Source organism: Pleuronectes platessa, chromosome 3 (assembly GCF_947347685.1).
Source record: "Pleuronectes platessa chromosome 3, fPlePla1.1, whole genome shotgun sequence".
In the NCBI taxonomy this organism is placed as follows: Eukaryota; Metazoa; Chordata; class Actinopteri; order Pleuronectiformes; family Pleuronectidae; genus Pleuronectes; species Pleuronectes platessa.
This window is the reverse complement of record NC_070628.1, coordinates 27,764,682-27,782,872: the sequence shown is the minus strand read 5'-3', so window position 1 is coordinate 27,782,872 and position 18,191 is coordinate 27,764,682. Positions and strand designations below refer to the sequence as shown.

Sequence of the window (18,191 nt, the reverse complement as noted above, 5' to 3'; positions counted from 1 at the left end):
TGTTAGGGTCCTATGGTTAGATATAGATGTCACTGTGTACACACACAGCAGGACTTTACGTCGGAGGCTTTGTAACAGTAACTCCAGCTGTTATGAAGCCTGCAGAACTCAGATGAGTATGAGTCAGGCACAGTGGAGCTTTAATCAAGACAGGCCCTCTCTGGGACTTCCCTGAAGGACAAGACAATAAAGTCTGATTGTAGCGCCTCGAGGCTGCTAACACCTCAACCAGGCTGACTCAGAGAAGGAGTCGGCCAATTTAGCTGTCACCCCAAAGCAGCAAATCAGCTACACAGTGTCCTGGAAGAGAGTTTAATCTCTGTAGTCCATCAGGAAAATGCATCTGCAGTGGAAACACCAAAGAGCCTCTGACGTCTGCGGTCTTATGAGAGATTGTCTTCAGGTGATGGATTGAATTACAAGGGAGCTGTTGACTACAGAATGAGGTCTCATTGTCCCATCAGAAAGCAACAACATTAGCTGTCACTCTAGGGGACTGGCAGAGAAGCTGTCGTAGTGAATGAAAATCCAGAAAACAGCCACTTTGGTCAATGCAACCAGACAATATGTTGCAGCCGTGTCCTAAAATCTTTTCTATCTGCCATAGATCTTCAGCATACATCAAATCACTATCTCTACCTCTCTTGTATGCCACTGCACACTTTATTTTGCAGCACGACTCATCAGTGATGTGCGTTAATGTGAAGACGACACATGTGGATTTGGAGGAAGGAAACCCAAATGTTTCCGTCCCCCCAATAACATTTTTATTTATTATTTTAAGAGTTAATGTGGTAAATTGGAGAAAACTACACCTAGTATTGGCGTGGTGAACATTAACCTCACATGACTGATTAGCTGTTGCTTCTTCTGCAGTAACATAAGTAGTTAAAAAAAACATTACACATGCATAGGTAAATTGGGTATTTGTTTTTTACAGCCATACATTACGTAGAATATACAACCACCATATGACAACACTGTGTGTCCTAGTTTTTTCACTCCATAACATTTCATGGAAACATGCTTTTTTTCTTTTTTTGGCAAAAGTTTGCTCTGGATTAGCTTGACAATTATATGGGATCACAGCTTGTGATAAACACTGCTACACAGTTGACAATGGCGCAGCAGTTTGATACATGAAGATGTGGCACTTGTGGCTCTTTGTTTAAATCTTTCAGCCATTTTGGAAAGGCTACCTTGTCATTGACAGGGCGTCATCTCAAGAGGCAGGGTCGTCCGGGTGTGTTGTAATATTCCAGCTGATGGATGCAGGTGGGAGTTTCTACGCCTGTGTGTTCTCAGAGGTTTTTCTTTCTCTGGCTTTTTAGGTGAAGTAAATAGCGATAAAGCTTTTTTTCCCTTGCTGATGAAAGAGCTTAAAGAGAAGTTAGCCCAACCTTCATCGGTGGTATCACTTGAGCTTGCTTCTCCCACGTCAGTTGAAAATGTTTTCCTTTGCCGATGGCTAGTTGAGGCTAATTAACATAAAAAACGTATTAAACATTTAATTTGAATCAAATTTAAAATTCAGAATTAATTATAAAAGTGCTTAGAGAAACAAACACTTTTAATGAGCTTGTTGCTAAAACTCTTGGGTGTGATACAGAAGACTAAAACTAAATAACTATAAACCTCTGTAATACTTGATGTTTTTGCACTTTTGGTCACTTCCTTTACTTGCGCTGTCTCCGCACATTGCTCTGGTTCTTCTCCTTGAGCTCTACTATTGTGAAGTCATCTGGAAGGACAAAACTGATACATGGGTTGTGTTGTCCACTACACAGAGAGAGAGAGAGAGAAAGACAGATGAGGGTTCCTGTTCTTCTGGGAGAAATGATAATTTGATTATTGTCTGGCATTGGTGTTTGACTTGGCAGGACTCAGCCTCCCAGTTAATGGCAGCACTTACAAATCCTGAAGCTCAACAAAGACCCTCCAACAAAAACACACAAAGCAGAGAAGACGGTGCAAATCTGACTTTTTTGTACTTGTCTGGGAAATGTAGCGGGTTTGGTGTTGTAAAGTCCTCTCGCCATCAAGCACAGTAAATGCAGCAATTTTGTGTTTCTAGGCTTGAGTTTCCTTTCTATAATTTATTGATTTTGTTGGTAAGAGAGCTCAAGAGGCTAAGAGGAACAAACCCAATTTGTGTGATTTGGCTTTTGGAATCAGGTTTAAATTACCGTAACTTGGCTGGATCCTCCACAGCACTTATTTTGTCTTCAGAGGCAGACAAGAGATATGAGTTCAATAATTCCATTTTGAACTTTACAGCAGTGTGAAATTGAACAGATAATGTTTAACAGGGGTAAACTAGAGGTAACCTGTTCCGATTTGTAGGGAGCTTCCCTGTTTGTGCTCAACTCTGTGTGTGTTTCCTTGCTCAAAAGAAGTGATTTCACCCAAACTGTAGTTCAAAGCACGGTGTTTTGAGAAGATCCCAAGTGGATGGCCATCAGTGAGCAGGGTCCGAAATAATATTATAAAATAGATAACCATGTTTGTTATGTGCTGTGATTTAAAGGGTACTTAAAGTTAATAACAGCTTTACCCATAACTTGTATTTCTTTAAATTCATCAAGTCCTAAATCTGGATCAACAGTGATATCATCGGAAAAAAATAGATTATTGACAACTATCTTGATATGATACCGTTCATTATAGTTCCTTCGTAAGCATTCCTCTTCAAATCTGACAATTTTCGGTTTTTATTTGCTATAAATTATATATATATATATATATATATATATATAAACTATTTTATCGACAAAAATTCTGCTTTGGCTACTTTTCATTATTGATTAATGGAAATAATAATCAATAATGAAAATACTTCTTAGTTACGGCCCTCGTCTTTGGCTTTTTGTCTGATCTGAGCATAGTGGTCACACAATCAGTTTTCTGTATTCATGAATGACAGCAAAGGTGTTGATGTGCATGTGAGGGCGTCTGTCCTCTCCAAGTAATAAATAATTAGCCTATTAACAGCCTTCCTGCATGCTTGAGCACTGGAATAAATCAGGGGGCTTTATATTAAGGACCTTATGATGGAGGTTATTAATGCTGTGGTACTGGCACGCTGATTGGCAGAGAAGGGGCTGCACATGCCGATGACCTAAGGGACAGGGCTTTTGTGACTTACCGGGCATTCTGCCTGGCTCTTTGTTATGACCATGTGTCGCCCTGGGAGCTCGCTGCTCTTTCCAAAAGCCGGGGTTCAAAGCTGCCCAGCTCGACCAGAGACTGGGGATTGGGCCAGGGCCAGGGAATAAAGAGCATCCCAAACATCTAGTACAAAGGCCCTCTGACTTCATCTCTCACACCATCTCCCTCTCTCAGTTGTTGTATATCTCAGCCTCTCCCTCACTTGACCAGTCAGTCTTCGTCTCCTAATCCCTGGGTCACTCACTGAGCTGTACGGTGAGTCTCTCGCCCTTTAAAAACCCTGTGTTATCTCCCTGACTCACTACTTTATCCATCTCTCTCTTCTATGTTCATAGCTGATCCCAGCTGACCCGTTCCCTTCACATCTACTGTACATCCCCTCCTCATGTCCTTTTGTCTCCAATTTTGCTCTCCTCTTTTCTCCTCATCTTTTCCTTTCTCCTCTCATCTCTTTTCAAATCTCACAAGAGCTCCAGCTTTCTTCACCTTTGCTGACATCCGATGAAACCCTCCAGAGAGTATGGATAAAGATAAGCCCTGTGAGATAGAGTGTGTGCGTGAGAGAGAGCAAATCCTCCACCTCCACCCCCCCTCTCTCCAACACTGGCTCAAACCCATGGCACGTTCCATCTGCTCAGGCTAGCAAAGCCACTAAGCCAGCCTCTCCCTCCATCCACCTCCCCATGCACAGCATTAGCTAACCTGCTTTGTGGCTATTCCCTAATCAAAAACATTTACAGCGCGAGCCAAAGCCTACCTCGGCCAAAATAGACACGCTGCCACTCTCCCTCCCATCCCCCTCCACGCTTGTCCACATATTTATTCTGGATTAGCTCGACAGGTGCTTCATTATTTGAATAAAAATGGTCAAAGGAGGAGCTGAGAAAGATAAATGCTAATTCCAAATGAGTTTCGTTTTTTCTGCATTCGGTTTGAAATCCAGTCAAATGAATGACTCAGGTGATGAGACCCCTTCTGGCTCACACTGCATCTTCCATGGCCCGGTTACAGTCACACACACACACACACACACACACACACACACACACACACACACACACACACACACACACACACACACACAGAGTGAGCCAAAATGTTGGCCTTGTCCAATGGGAAAGAGCTTCTGTGATTTGTGGATTAGAAAAGGGCCAATAGGACAAAGGGACTGTATCAGCTAAAAACGCAGGTGCACCACGATTAGCAGGCTGCAGCTGGTGAGGTCACAAACGGACACGGATACACATTTACACTGAGTGAACAAACACACACACACACACACAAGAGCTTTTTGAAATGCACGGTGGATGTCCGACAGTCCTTTCATTCCTTTTTCTGTCCTCCAAGCTAACAGCACTTATTTGTAGGACATACAGTAGAGCAGAGCCTCCGTCTCACCGGCCTTTGAAGAATAAAGGGGCAAAAATAAGAATACATGGCAGACAAAGCTACTATGAAATGACTTCTCTTTGAAAAGTGAGAGAGGCAGAAGGAGACGGAGATGATATGAAAAGGAACATAAACCCTCGGAGAAGCTTTTTGAAAATAGTTGATAAAAGACTATATTTCTTAGAGGAATCAATTTAGCGTGTGTATGCGTTTGTGTTCACACATCCTGCGTTTGAGTTAAAGCTGGTGTGACAGAGAGAGAGAGAAAGCGAGCAAGATGATTTACAGCTCGTTGGAAGCCTCCGCCGACTGCTTTCAACATAAATCCAGCATTGTCACATGCTGCCATGCCTGTCTTCCCCCGGCTTTACCTCTCCTCTCTGTTCTCTTTCCATCCGCTGTTATTCCCCCCGGGACATATCGTCATCCCCTCCGCAGCTCCGGTCCCCCTGCATGTCCCTGAGGTCTTGCGACATCTGTCCTGACGTAATGCAATTTTGGATGACGTGATGGGCAGCAGTGAAATGGCCTGCTCTGAAAGACGCACACACAAATGCACAATTTTGTTTGGCGATGTCATTCAAAGCCCTCAGTAATTTAGAACACACGTCAAACATTAATTGACAGTTGACATGGCTTTGAGGGAGCAGGGATGCTATCTCAGCTTTACAGATACACGAGCTCTTCAAACAGCATTTCAGTGATGATGCAGAAAATCAGACACATCGCTCTCAGGGGATCAAACACTGAGGAGATTGCTGTCGTCTCCAGTTCAGCTCAACACATCTGCAGCAGGGTACTCGATGTAAGCCACTGTCTCTGTAGATGATGAAGGTTTACATTAATGTAACTTCATAGAGGTGGTTTTAGTGAAGATCTGGATACTGGAAGGACTTGTCCAGTGACAGTGTTTGTTTATCTGATCTTTTGAACTTGACATCACAGCTGAATGCTTTTGGGTATAGAACCAGATAAATCTTTTGCATCAAGTTTTGGGAAATTGTCATAAGGTTGACAGTTTTTTAATAAATTTCATGATAATAATTATTTATCAATATCACTACTATTTTATCGTGGAAATTCAGCTGGGCAGGTTGCTTAAATACTACAATACCCATGATCTTTGGTTGCTGTTGCTATAAGAAAGTGGGACATAATCATTAATCAGATAATTTTTTTTTGTTGCTGTAATGACTGAATTCATCCAAAAGCGACCTAGCAATCAAAAATGAAATGATTTGTATACAGCGTAGTCTTTAGCTTCTACATGAAGCAGAAGTTCAGATTCAGTGATTAGAGGTTGTGTGAGATGCACCTTTAAAGTTCTAGCTACCTCACTCTTCTTGCGTTGTGTGTGTGATGCAGAATCTGAAAGTGAAGTAAATGAACTGGCAGATTGTATTATCAGGTTTAAACAAAGTGTTGTTGGCAATAATAACTTCATACCCACTCGAAATCTTGTTTTTGCTGACCTCTAGTGGTATAATTGTTGGTGGTGTTGTACATGTGAACTTCAGAACCACATGACATCACTTCTGGTTATGTCTGTTTACACCAATCAGAGGTGACGCAGGCAGCCTTTACCTTAACCCATATATTTTCAGCCTGTTGTTAAATTCCTCTTTAAACTGAGGGATCAGGTTTCTCGGAGGGAGATGCACCTCTGGGAATTGAGGTTGATAACTCGCCTTGAGTTGTTATGTACAGAAACCTGTAGCTTAAAAGACAGATATTTAGCTATTTGTTTATTTATTTTGTGACCATTCAAGCCTTGGAATTCAAATGAATGGACTTTATTTTCTGAAACCCACAACCAAAGTAACTTGGCCTGGGTTGTTTGGTCGGATTTGTAGCCCTTTGTCATGTATTCTTTATGAAGATGATTCCTGATATTCACTGTTAAGTTTTTTTTCTAAGGCATTTCTTGTATGACTGCTTTCAACAAACATTGTATTAACTCTAAAAAACTAATCTTGTGTCTTATCTGTCTGTAATCTTCTTAGAAAGTGTACAGATAAAGTACACAATCCTTTATTTACGTAGCTACAAGTCCACATTACATTTGAGTACTAGTGTTTGCTGAGCATATAACCTGATTTGTTCATTAATTAAATTAAGGCAAAAAAAGACACTGGTCTCACCATATAGCACTGCTTTTCTTTCAGCGTACCACCTGCTGTTATTAATTAGCAACACAAAGAAAAGTACTAATTTCAAACCAACTGTACTTCAGACAATAAAATATCTGTCCTGGATCTATCTTCCTTTGGCTTCTGCCATTATAACAGGCTTTGCTGCTCTGTTTTCACTGCTGTACTTTGCAGTTTGCAGTAAGAGGCCTGTCCCACAGCCCTGGTAATTGAAGCTAAGAGGTTTATCAGGAGTCAGTCTCTCGTGGTCCGATAGAGGGGCCCGTGGTTGACTTGGACTGGAGAGACAGCTCTCCAGAGACAGGCTGGTCACTGTCTTTCATCCTCCACCTCCAACCCCCCAGGACCCGCCACTCACTCCTCCATCCTCTAATTTGACAGAGGAGGGTCTCTTAGTATCCTAGACCTATTTTGTGGTCTGTCTCTTGTTTCCTCTGTGTCTAAGACCTACATACGTCACAGAGCTCCAGACCACAGAGTGACATGAGTCTCTCTCTCTCTCTCTCTCTCTCTCTCTCTCTCTCTCTCTCTCTCTCTCTCTCTCTCTCTCTCTGTCAGGGCACCAGGGTAATTTTACCCCTAACACCAGACGAGGAGGTTAAGGGGGAGGGCCATTTAGAGGTGTTATTTTGAACAGCCATGTCGAAGCGTAGGTGGAGACTTTAAGCAACCTGAAGGCAGCTTATCAGAGGTGGACTTGTTAGTGTGTGTGTATTTGTGGCCAGGTGACCACAACTCTTGCTATTAAAGACATGTACAGTGATACTGCACCCTCATTGCAAATACACATCCAATACTCGTCCATGCATGCATACTCGATATTTCAGGGCAGTAGTTTGTTTTCTTTGTTAACTGACACCATGCAGAATTGTTCCTCCTAGATTCAACTCTGTGCAGAAATACAACCAACTGACTAATTTCTTAATCCTGAACCAGACTTTGTGTCACTCCAATCTATATTTACATTGCCTATGAATTGTGCAACTGAAGCTAAACTTCAGTTTTTATCTTGTTGTGAGACTATTTGCAGTTTCAGCCCCTCGTAGCACTGTATGCTCACAAGAAGGAGTCAGCTGACTTTAAACTTCTTCTTGCGCAAAATGTTAAACAAAGCAAAACAGAGCATTAACAACTGCTCACTCTCCTTTTCCAGGCAGTGAGATCGTTCCTCCTGAGTCCCTGCGCCCACGCTCCTTCACCACGGTGCGCTCCTCCTCCCTGCGGCGCGAAGCAGACGACTCACGCTTGTCCGTCAGCCTGTGTGACCTCAACCTGCAGCAGGAGGATGGAGGCAACGCTCACAATCACGCCCACCGCCACACCCTCCACCTGGCCTCAGCCTCCTCCTCCTCCACCTGCCCCATCCCCCAGAACTCCCTCAACTCCCAGCAGTCCTCTCTCCTGCCACCCGCCCTAGAGAGCGACCTCCACTTTCATCAGCTGCGCGGCGCCCACATTAAGACGCTGGATGAGCAGACAGTGGCGAGATCTGAGCATGCCCGCGACGAGCGCACGCTAGTCTTCACCAACCGACCCCTGCGCACCGGAGAGACTGTCTTCATCAAGGTCACCAAATCGAGCCCAGCGCGCTCAGGCTCCTTGTCCTATGGCGTGACATCCTGTGACCCGGCAGTGCTGCGTCCCAGCGACCTGCCCTACAATCCAGAGGCTCTGGTGGACCGGAAGGAGTTCTGGGCGGTGTGTCGGGTGCCCACCCCTCTTCAAAGCAGTGACATTCTGGGCTTCTTGGTCAACCAGGAGGGGGAGGTCATCCTCAGCCACAATGGCACCAATGTGGGCATGCAAGTGTGTGTGGACAACTCCCGCCCGCTTTGGATGTTCTTCGGTCTGCATGGGGCTGTGACTCAGCTGAGGATTCTGGGTAAGTGAGCGCTGCATGAAGTCACTTTAAGTATTGAATGAGACAAATAATGTTAAAAAAAATTGAGAGAGGAGATTAAGGGGAATCAGGCAATTCAGTATTCCATATGGTTGAGGACATGTTAGAGTCAGGTTGGAAAAGATATGGTCAAAATGGACCATTGGATAGTAGTCTTTAATCTACACTTCAAAATGCTAGGTGCTATCTATATTTACCATAATGTAACCAATAGCTTCTGTTTGTTCAACCTGCCTGGTTAACACCTACATCTCTTAAACTGAAGTTTTCTGAGCCAAACAAATAAATTGAGAAAGCGGGCATATCAGCCAATATTAGCTCATTGCAGATGAAATGATAATCTGTTTTTGTGAAGACTTCAGGTGATAAGAAACAAGAAACTAAAGGCAGGTCTTTTGAAATAAGTCACGGTTGAGGATTTTGTATTATTTTGACTTTGTAAAATGTTCCACTAAATATGCTGGTGAAAATGAAAAATAACCAAAACAAATCGAATGGGTCCTCATATAATGGATCGCCGTTATAATAGTACAAATAACAAGCCAAAAGAAGTATTTATCGTAAATCCAGGGTCGGCTTTGGTTTACCTTTTAGAGTTATTGCTTTGTAGCCCTCCCCAGAGAGGATAAGCATCTGACCAGTAAACTGATCTTCATGTGTACTATTGGTGTATTGGCCCTTTAAACCTTGAGAAAACTCACTTGCACAGGGACTGTGTTTGGGTACTTTGGTATTGTGCATGAGCACTCTGCTGCAGAGTTCATCTAGCACACCCAGAAAAGCTGAAGATGATTTAACTGTTGTGTACATTGAGAGAACACGCTGGCCAATCAGACCCCTGTAGTTCTGATGTTTACTTGAGAGACAGAAGGCAATGATCTTCACCATTTTACATTTCCCCAGATATAAAGTCCAGGCTCACAGGGACATAAAGCCACTGTACATTTCTTTGGTTTCTGTTCAGACTGGACTTCCTTGACAGTATGTCATCCTTCTCTTCTCACTTGTACCTGTAGCAGAACGCCCACATAAACACACTTCCATCTTTCTAATGCAGCTCTGTTTTTAGTCTGAATGCAGCTTAATAATACAAGAACATTTACAACGACAGGTTGAACAACACTACTGCCATACAGCACTCTTACTTTAATTTAACCTTTCCTTTTAAACATTTATAAGCAGACCTCTCAAACTTCAATTCACGGTTTATAACACACTGTAATGTAGTTGTGAGCCGATTTTAGTATTTATTAATATTTATGAATGTCAACTCCTCCTTCAGGAACCTATAAGTGGAGGCTGCTGTGTAAACATGTTACACAGTTATTAATGTAGACAACTACTTAATGAACAGTGAAAGAAGTTCAACCATCCATCCATTATCTATACCACTTCAGCTATATTACCCGACTGACCCGGGATTCGAACCCCGCAATAGTGGTGCAATAGTGCTTACCACCACACCACAGTGCTGCACAGGGGTTCATAGAGCTTATACATGTTAAATGACTAAGCAAAGTGTCCCAACTTAACCGCACAAGAGCCTTAATAGAGACTGTATGTCGGCACAGTTCATAGAGTTTAAACCACACATACCAAGCACCTTAATAGGACAATTTTACTGCAGTTATTATTCTGTAGTTCACTAAAACCTTTGATCTTCATGGACAGTATTTGATCTACCTCCTGTAAGTAGAGTTATGAGTGCCACTGGTTCTTTGACCTGTCCCTCGATCTTAATAATCACTCAGAGGAATCATTTATGCTGTTTTAAGCAGTGACTAGTTTGGGCTCGGAAACTTGCAGATAAGGATATTGATCTTCATTTGGACAAGGGTATGAGCTCCCAGCTCCACACTTAATTCCTCTACTCCCTCACACTGAAACATATTTGTGCTAAGTGTTTAATGCTCTGACAGTATGCCAATTTTGGGGAACCATTCCTGTAATTGGAAATCACAGCCAGAGTTGTGATGGTGGCAGAGGGTCAAGAAGGAGGCAGAGCGCACTTAGTTACTTTGTGTGTCACAACAGATGTCTAGTGGCAGTATCTGTACACATGGGATTAGCAAGAGAAGTAGATGCTCTGTCACGACCGTGGAAGATGAAAAACAGGAAGCGAGCATGCAAGGCTTTTGGAGGGAAGGCTGTGACCTGCGTGCAGCAGGGACGACATGATGTCTCGGCGGGGTGGACACTTTCCCTGCGAGGAGCGTGCTGTGACACCTGAGGTGTGTTTACCCTTTTCTAAACGCTGATAATGGCAGCAGCGGGGAAGGATTGTGGGAGTTCTGGCTCATCACTTAATTGTTGCCGTGTTGAACATATTGGCTTCCCACAAGGTGCAGGCAGTTTTTTTGGGGGGGGGGGGGGGGGGGGGCTCGACAGTGGACACCAGCTCTGCAAGTCGCTGTCTATATGAATGCCTGTGCTGCATTTGATCCCACAAAGGAAGACAGCTAATTTCCCATGTAAAGGAATGGGCCCCGCAAATGCTCTCGTGTAAATAGTGATAAATCTTTGACAGGTTTATAATTCAGACTGAAGCGTGTAGCTGCAAAAGGTTTCTTCTGTTAAGCAACAGTTAAGAGGCGTAACACTCAAAACAGCACAGGCCATTTCCAAGGGTTCACAAGTGTTTGTCTGTGGAGGAAGACGCATCTATAAATACATCCTGGTGTTCTTCAGTGACAGCAGCGGAAAAGGAAGCAGAGGTTGAAAGAGGTTAGAGGGGAACAGCCTTAGATGGGACGAGGCATGGAAGAGAGATTAAGTATAAAGTTTATTATCTCTCATCAACCGATTTACTCTCCTAACTTTTATTTATATTTCCCACAAGTAACCTTGCTGCATGTTGAACTTGGGGTTCGCTGTGGAATAATGCCCTCCCCTGATGGCTTGACCTAGTTAACATCAGCTGACAACAAAGTCACCATGACAGCCATGTCAATACAGATCCCAGTGAGCTTGAGTAAAGCTCTGATGTGTTGATAGCGGGTAGCAGGTATTATTTAGAAAACGCCAGAAAGGAAGAGCTTCAGCTTTCCTAGCCGTCAGTCTCCTCTTTACCTTCATTTGATTTTACTTGGCAGTAGTTTGTATTGTACAGTAAACAGATCCTGTGTTATCACACACAGAGATCCCTACTTTACCATTTTGGCTCAGCAGCAGTGCATCACTGACCGCCTAGTTTCTTTGTGTGCACATCCAACAGCGATTTACTGAAAGCAGAGACCTTGGCAGCACAACACAACAGGAATAGCAGAACAATGAAGCAGGTCCGAGGCACATCCTTTTATCAGGGCAGATCTTGGAAGTCCCACTGAGGTGTGAATCATCTTTACATTCCAGCTGCTTCCAATTAGGAAGCGACTCTTATCTGGATGTTGCAACTCTTGATCTATTGTACCGTGTTGACCGGAGACCAATTGAGCTTTCAGTTAAGTTGAATTTGAGCCATGCCTTGCAGCTTGGAATGAGGGATGTTAAACTTGAAGGCTACTCCCAGGGGGTTCCAGCTCCACGGGATGGCAAGATAAGGCAGTCATCACAGAGAGCTCTCACTTCAAACCATGCAACGTGCAGTGGAGCTTTCTAATGGCAGCAGACATACTCAAACAAATACATGAGGGCGGCTCAGGTCAGCTGAGAGTGCCTTGACAGGGAAATGACTCTTGATAGTATTGATACTGTGAAAGTTGAATAAATGGTAATAGCTGTAAAAATTTGAAAAAGAAAACATCACAAGAAACAACCTATAAAAGCCTATATTTATTTATCAGCTAGAGACAAAATAGATTTGAATGAACTTTTTCCTCCAAATTGATATTTAATATATAAATAAGAAGGACATAAAGTGTATACACCTGCCAAGGGTAATGCCCTATTTTGCCATTTTAAAGAAAGGGAAAATGTAATTATTTTATTGAATTCTTCTTTGGGTCATGCTCAACGATTCTACAAAATGTTAAGGAAAATATTTTTTGTATAATCCTGGTAACTTTTGTCAACAGTCTGTTTCTTTAGAAAACAACAACAGCTATCATTAACTATAAGTAATATCCAGATGTTTCAAGAGGTCAGAGGTCATAGTCACTGTGGTTGTTGTTGACAGTCACGACATGTTCAGCATTAAATGGCTCTAGGTAGGCCAAGCTCTAGCTTACACCAGTAGGCCTACGTGACAAATTTATAAACTCAGCTCTTAGTGCCACCTAGAGTTTACAATCATTCCCTACAATAGATCTGGTGCTCTCCAGCTTTGCTCTACTAATGCTCAGCAGGTAAAGTGCACAACATCAACTCATGGTGGTTGGCTTGTCCACCTGAATACCAACATTTTACAATGGGTAAGCCAAGATGAATAGTTAGATGTGTGGCGGTAAATCATGGGATCTAAGACATTTGTGTTAAAATTGATGTTAATGTTTATCTGGAGAGACTAAGATAACACCGGCAGACTAGTGATAATTTATTACCTTCAACCAAAGTAGAATGAGATGGTTATCATTTTGACCAATGAAATCTCCTGGTGATTGTAGATCATTGTGGCTCTGAACTGAAGTAAAAATTGTGATAATTGTAATTTTGACCTGTTGATCAGCTGATCAACATTATATTAGGATATTTCCCCTTTGGGAGGATCGACCATAAAACTATTTCACAGCACTCTGTCCAGTACTTATAGAGATATATGATTTCAGCCTACTCTCTGATGCTACATCCACACTACTTCTTCATTCTTCATTCTTCGGCTACAGATAATTCTTCCGAAGATAATTGAGAAGTTTTGAAATGATTCCATCAAGATGCTAAATAACTTGTCGGAGTACGCAGTGGTGTGTACGTCTGTGTGGGGATATGTGTATTGTGTTACATGTAGGAGCGATGTATGTATGTGTTTGTGCATTGTGCTGCGTGTTGCAACAATTCCAAACACTAGTTTCAAAAGAAAACGCAATAGTATGGATGAGGCCTGAATAAAAGTCTCTATAAGATTTTCCGCGCCGAGACATGCCATCTTCAGTTTTACCCACTGGGCATCAGCTTATAGACTTTCATGTCCGCACAGTAGTTTTCTCTCGTCCAAACATCGCTTGTTAGTGTGATTACATCAAAAAACAGAAAACAGAGCAGCCGAGAGTGAGTGAGAGATATTGAGGAGACCTTGTGCCTCGTGGCGTGGAGATAGGACACCCATCCAGTGACCCACTTCACATGTATTGTAGATTCCATTAAAATGTCAGCACGCTCATGCTCAAGTGAAGCGTCTTACCACCCACATCCTCATACACTGCAGCTGCCCCACTCCTCTCTCCTCTTCTCATCTTCTGTCATATCAGCTGGTGTTCTCTCTTCTCTTCATTTATCTTCTCTCCTCTCTTCTCACGTCTTCTCTTCTTTGCTCTGCACTTCTCTTTTGTTTTTATTAAGTAATGAGAAATTTGTTACTGCTGCAGTAGCGGACACACAAACATATAATCTTACAAGCCCATATGCACGTGCGCACGCACACACACAGAACGTAATAAAAGGCAGCACGCTATGACATGATCGTGTCACACTATATGCTTAAGTCCAAGCTTCTTCAAGGTAAAAGAAAAATAGCTTGGTCTAAAACCCTCCGCCCATCAGAGGTGGAGAAGTAGCTTCCATGTAGCCTGAGAGGCAAAACCCAGGGCAAAAGAGCTCAGATTACTAACTCGTCCTTGTAAAGCATTACTGCACATACCATAAGTCAACCTAAATCAATATAACACTTTCATCAACTCTCTACTGTCCTGTGGATGTTGTTATTGCAGAGGTTTGTAAGAGATTAGCAGATGGAATTCAGGATAAAAGTGAGAAATGTGAGAAGAAACAAGCTGCAGTTGATTTGCTTTTTTAACATCAGAACTCTTTTCTTTACCCCAAGCACAGTCTTGCTTTACTTTTCTTACCTTTATTTTAAGTGTGCAGTCTTTCTGTTTGAGAGCATGACTTATATAACTCAGGGTTAGATTTTGCAATGCTATCACTCAAGACCCTGCGCTCAAACTCATATATATAACCTGCCTGTGCTTAGATGTGCTTGACTTGCACTCAGATGTCCTGTGCTCCAGGTGCACAAAAATGTCCAAGCGCAGAAGTTGTGCCCAGTTTGAATATTTTTTACTATGTGCTATTTTCTCTAATAGGCCTTGTGCATACACGTGCTGTACACGTGCATGTTTCAAAGTAGAAATTATACCTGGCCGGGAGGAACAGCTCAGGGATGTACGACTGTGTGCTCCCTCCAAATCAGCACTTTGTCTCTTTAGATAACATCTCCACCACAGAAAAAGACTACAAACTTTTAATGCAGCAGGGTAGCTGTGACCTCAAAGTAATACCTTTCTGAGCTGCTTTTCCTCACATCCCATCTGAACACACACACAAAACACAGTCTAAGTGCTTTTCTGTTGTGATAGAACAAGAGATTCTCTGCAGCTAAAATACACAGCCAGGCGTTTTGAAAGGGTTTGTGTCGGAGGATGAAATGTTAATGTAAACCATTTGTTAGGGACTTTCCCTCTTCTCCTTTCTTTCTTTTGATTGCTTTTTCAGGTTGCGTTGTAAACCGTGACCAAAATCTGTGACTCACACAAGCCTGCAGGCTGTCAGGCTGATCCCTACACTCTCAAACACACTCCCCCTGCCCTCCACCATCCTTCTCATTACCGGCCCCACCCATCTCCCTTGTCACATACTCCACATAGCTCCCGTGCTTGAGAGGAAGAGGCTCCCTCCATAGATGTGCTGGGTATGTGCTAAAGATGGATTAGGCGATGGGTGGGATAGATAGCTGGAGAGACGTGTTCGCAAAGTTGCAACGCAGCTCTCACAGCTGTTCACGCAGGTCGGTTTAATCTAGTGGTGAACAGGCGGGATCAGGGCTGGGCACCACAGATCCTGCCTCAGCTGCCCTGGCTGGGAGGTGCCCGCCTGCCGGGGGGATTAACAGGGAGGGATTGACAGAGGGAAGAAGGGAGAAGGGGGGTGGGGGGGCACTCATGCTACAGAACCCTCAGGCTTTTCTCTTGTTCAAATTTTGCACTTGTACCTGCTGAGATTTCATGATTTCTTCTTCCAGTGCTTGGTTATAGCAGTGAGTGTCAGTCTGGACATTATAACCACTATAAAGGGTATATTAGATATACCAACTAATTCCTAAAAAGTCTGTCTTTCTCTCTGTATATGTGGAACTCTCGCAAATCATTCAACTCATCGAACTCAGACTTGGCATGTCCATTGTCAATTTCCAAGTGAAGAAACTAATTTCCTGAATCTTCCTCTCCTTTTCTCAAAACAAAAACAAACCCCAAAATTCAAGCTGTACTCACAAAAGCTTTGACTCGCCTGACAAAATCATACAATTGATTCAAAACCATATAACATTACTCAGCAATCATTACACACTAAATGCCAAACAGTACACTGTGGACACAGGAGGAAAACATTGTTTAGTTACTGTAAGATACTTGCACATCCCTGCACTAATGAAAACTTAGATCTAAATTAGAGGACCTGCAGCACCAAAAGATTATTATAGTATAATTTTACAATAAACAATATCAATCATTCATCATTCATTCATCCTGCCTCTGCATCATGTCTCTGGGCCAGGTCAGGACATCATCTACATCACAGACATCCTCTCCCTTGCTAAACAATGAAGAAAGAATCCTTTGGCGTACTGAATGTAGCCTTGAATAGATCCAGGTAGAATAGATCTTTGTATCCATTGACTGCATGGGATTTCCCTGGTATAAGGGTTTTAGTCATATACTTTCTACCACTACGCTGTCCAAAAATCCAAGAGTCTTCCCACCCTGTCTAGTGCCCCTGAGCAAGGCACCTTACTCCCCCAACATCTGCTCCCCGAGCGCCGTACATGGTCGCTCACTGCTCTGTGTGTACTGCGCCAGATGGGTCAAAAGCAGAGATTAAATTTCCCTACCTGCATGAGTGTGCCTTTGCATGTCTGTGCATGTGTTTGGGACTAATAAATGCATCTTAATCTTAATCTGGAGAATGGGGATTTGTGTTTTGGCAATTCAGAGAAAGTGTATAGAAATGTCAATAAACAGGTGACCAGCGCCCTGTAGCAGTCAGTGGGGGCGGGGCAGTGTATGAAGAGGTCTTGTTCAGCAGTGGTTGACAACAGTCCACCAATGGGTCAATAATATTTATCACTTGTAAATAATTTCGATTATCTGATTATTTTTATTTCACCATATCAGGATGACACAGACATTCACAGGAGTTACAGGTGCTGTTCTCTCTCATGACAGCAACATTCATAGAATCCTCTTTAGCAATTTGGCTTAACGTAAAGGACATTTGTTTTGCTGCTGCAATGCTTCATATAGAGAGGAATTACAGAGCATTTATTTAGGAAAGTTCTGGACATCTTGGAGATTGTGTTGATTGCTTAACAGACCTGAAATAGTCCTCAAGCTTGAGGACAAGTAAATTATTCAAACGTATATAAGAGCCACAGACGAGAACAGTAATTGATATGAGTTGGTAATGGTTTAATAATCTGAAGAGTCTGTCTTCACCGATATTTCTAATTGCTCTGTTACAACCTGAGCTTTTTAATTAGTGGCTTGGCCACCGCCGCCATTTTGGAACTTTGTGATATCACTAAACATCGATCCAACAGTTGGAACAAATAGGCAGCTCTCAGACAGGTTGGTCAAATTGGTTTGGAAGGAGGAATTGAAGATGAGTGGGAACAGTGCAACTTTCCAGTATAAACTCCCCCCACAGATTAACTCACAGTCCCATGTTTGTCTAATTCCTGGCATTTATGTGTTTACTGGAAGTTTCCCCTCCCATGATCTGTCAAAACATCTCCTCATAAACAGCTTTGTTTAGACGTGGTTCGAGTCAAGAGAGATCGCATCGTTTTTGAATGTCATAGACAGTAAATTGTGGGTTTGCCCGTGATGAAACAGCGATCTGTCAGTGAGGCTCCCAGCCGCCGTATGTGCAGTGTTTACTTACACTTGTAGCTGGTGTTGTATCTATATATAGACAATGGGTTGACCATCTCACGCATGTCTGGATGACGATAATGGAGCCTCCCCTGCTATAAATGTATTTACTCACTCACAGTGGCACAACTGACCTGTTACATCATGTTACACACTGTGCATACAGAACATATCATCCACACGACAAGGCGCCACAGGGGCTTGGGAGCACCAGGGCAACCCCTGGTATGCAAACAAAAGAGATTCTTGACTAAAACCCCTTCCCCACTCTGAGATGCCACATCTAACAGGTCCTGATATAGAGTAGTGGGCAGTGGGGACATGAAGCCACATCAACACTTACAAAAAAACACTGGTTCACTCTATGACCTGGCAGTTGTGGGACAGTTTCTCTAAATTCCAATGACCCAGTTTAGGCCATAAAGTGACACAGGCCAGTCTGTGAGCTGGCTGGATCGATCAGACTCCTGGGGCATATGGCAGCAGAGAGATTCAGACTGCTGGGACATTGTTAGCGTAGGGGTGTCATCGTCACTGGTCAGTGCTGATGGAGTCTGTCCCACA

At 42.9% G+C, this 18,191-nt stretch overlaps 1 protein-coding gene across 2 annotated transcripts in view; it reads left to right on the top strand.

Annotated features, from left to right (window-relative positions):
- The window catches only part of neurl1aa (neuralized E3 ubiquitin protein ligase 1Aa), a 67,153-nt gene that overhangs the window by 43,090 nt on the left and 5,872 nt on the right, over window positions 1–18,191 (top strand). For both annotated transcript variants that reach the window (XM_053418581.1, XM_053418582.1), the window contains exon 4: window positions 7,861–8,589. In XM_053418581.1, the coding sequence (XP_053274556.1) occupies window positions 7,861–8,589 (729 nt within the window). The remainder of the gene's footprint in view (window positions 1–7,860; window positions 8,590–18,191) is intronic.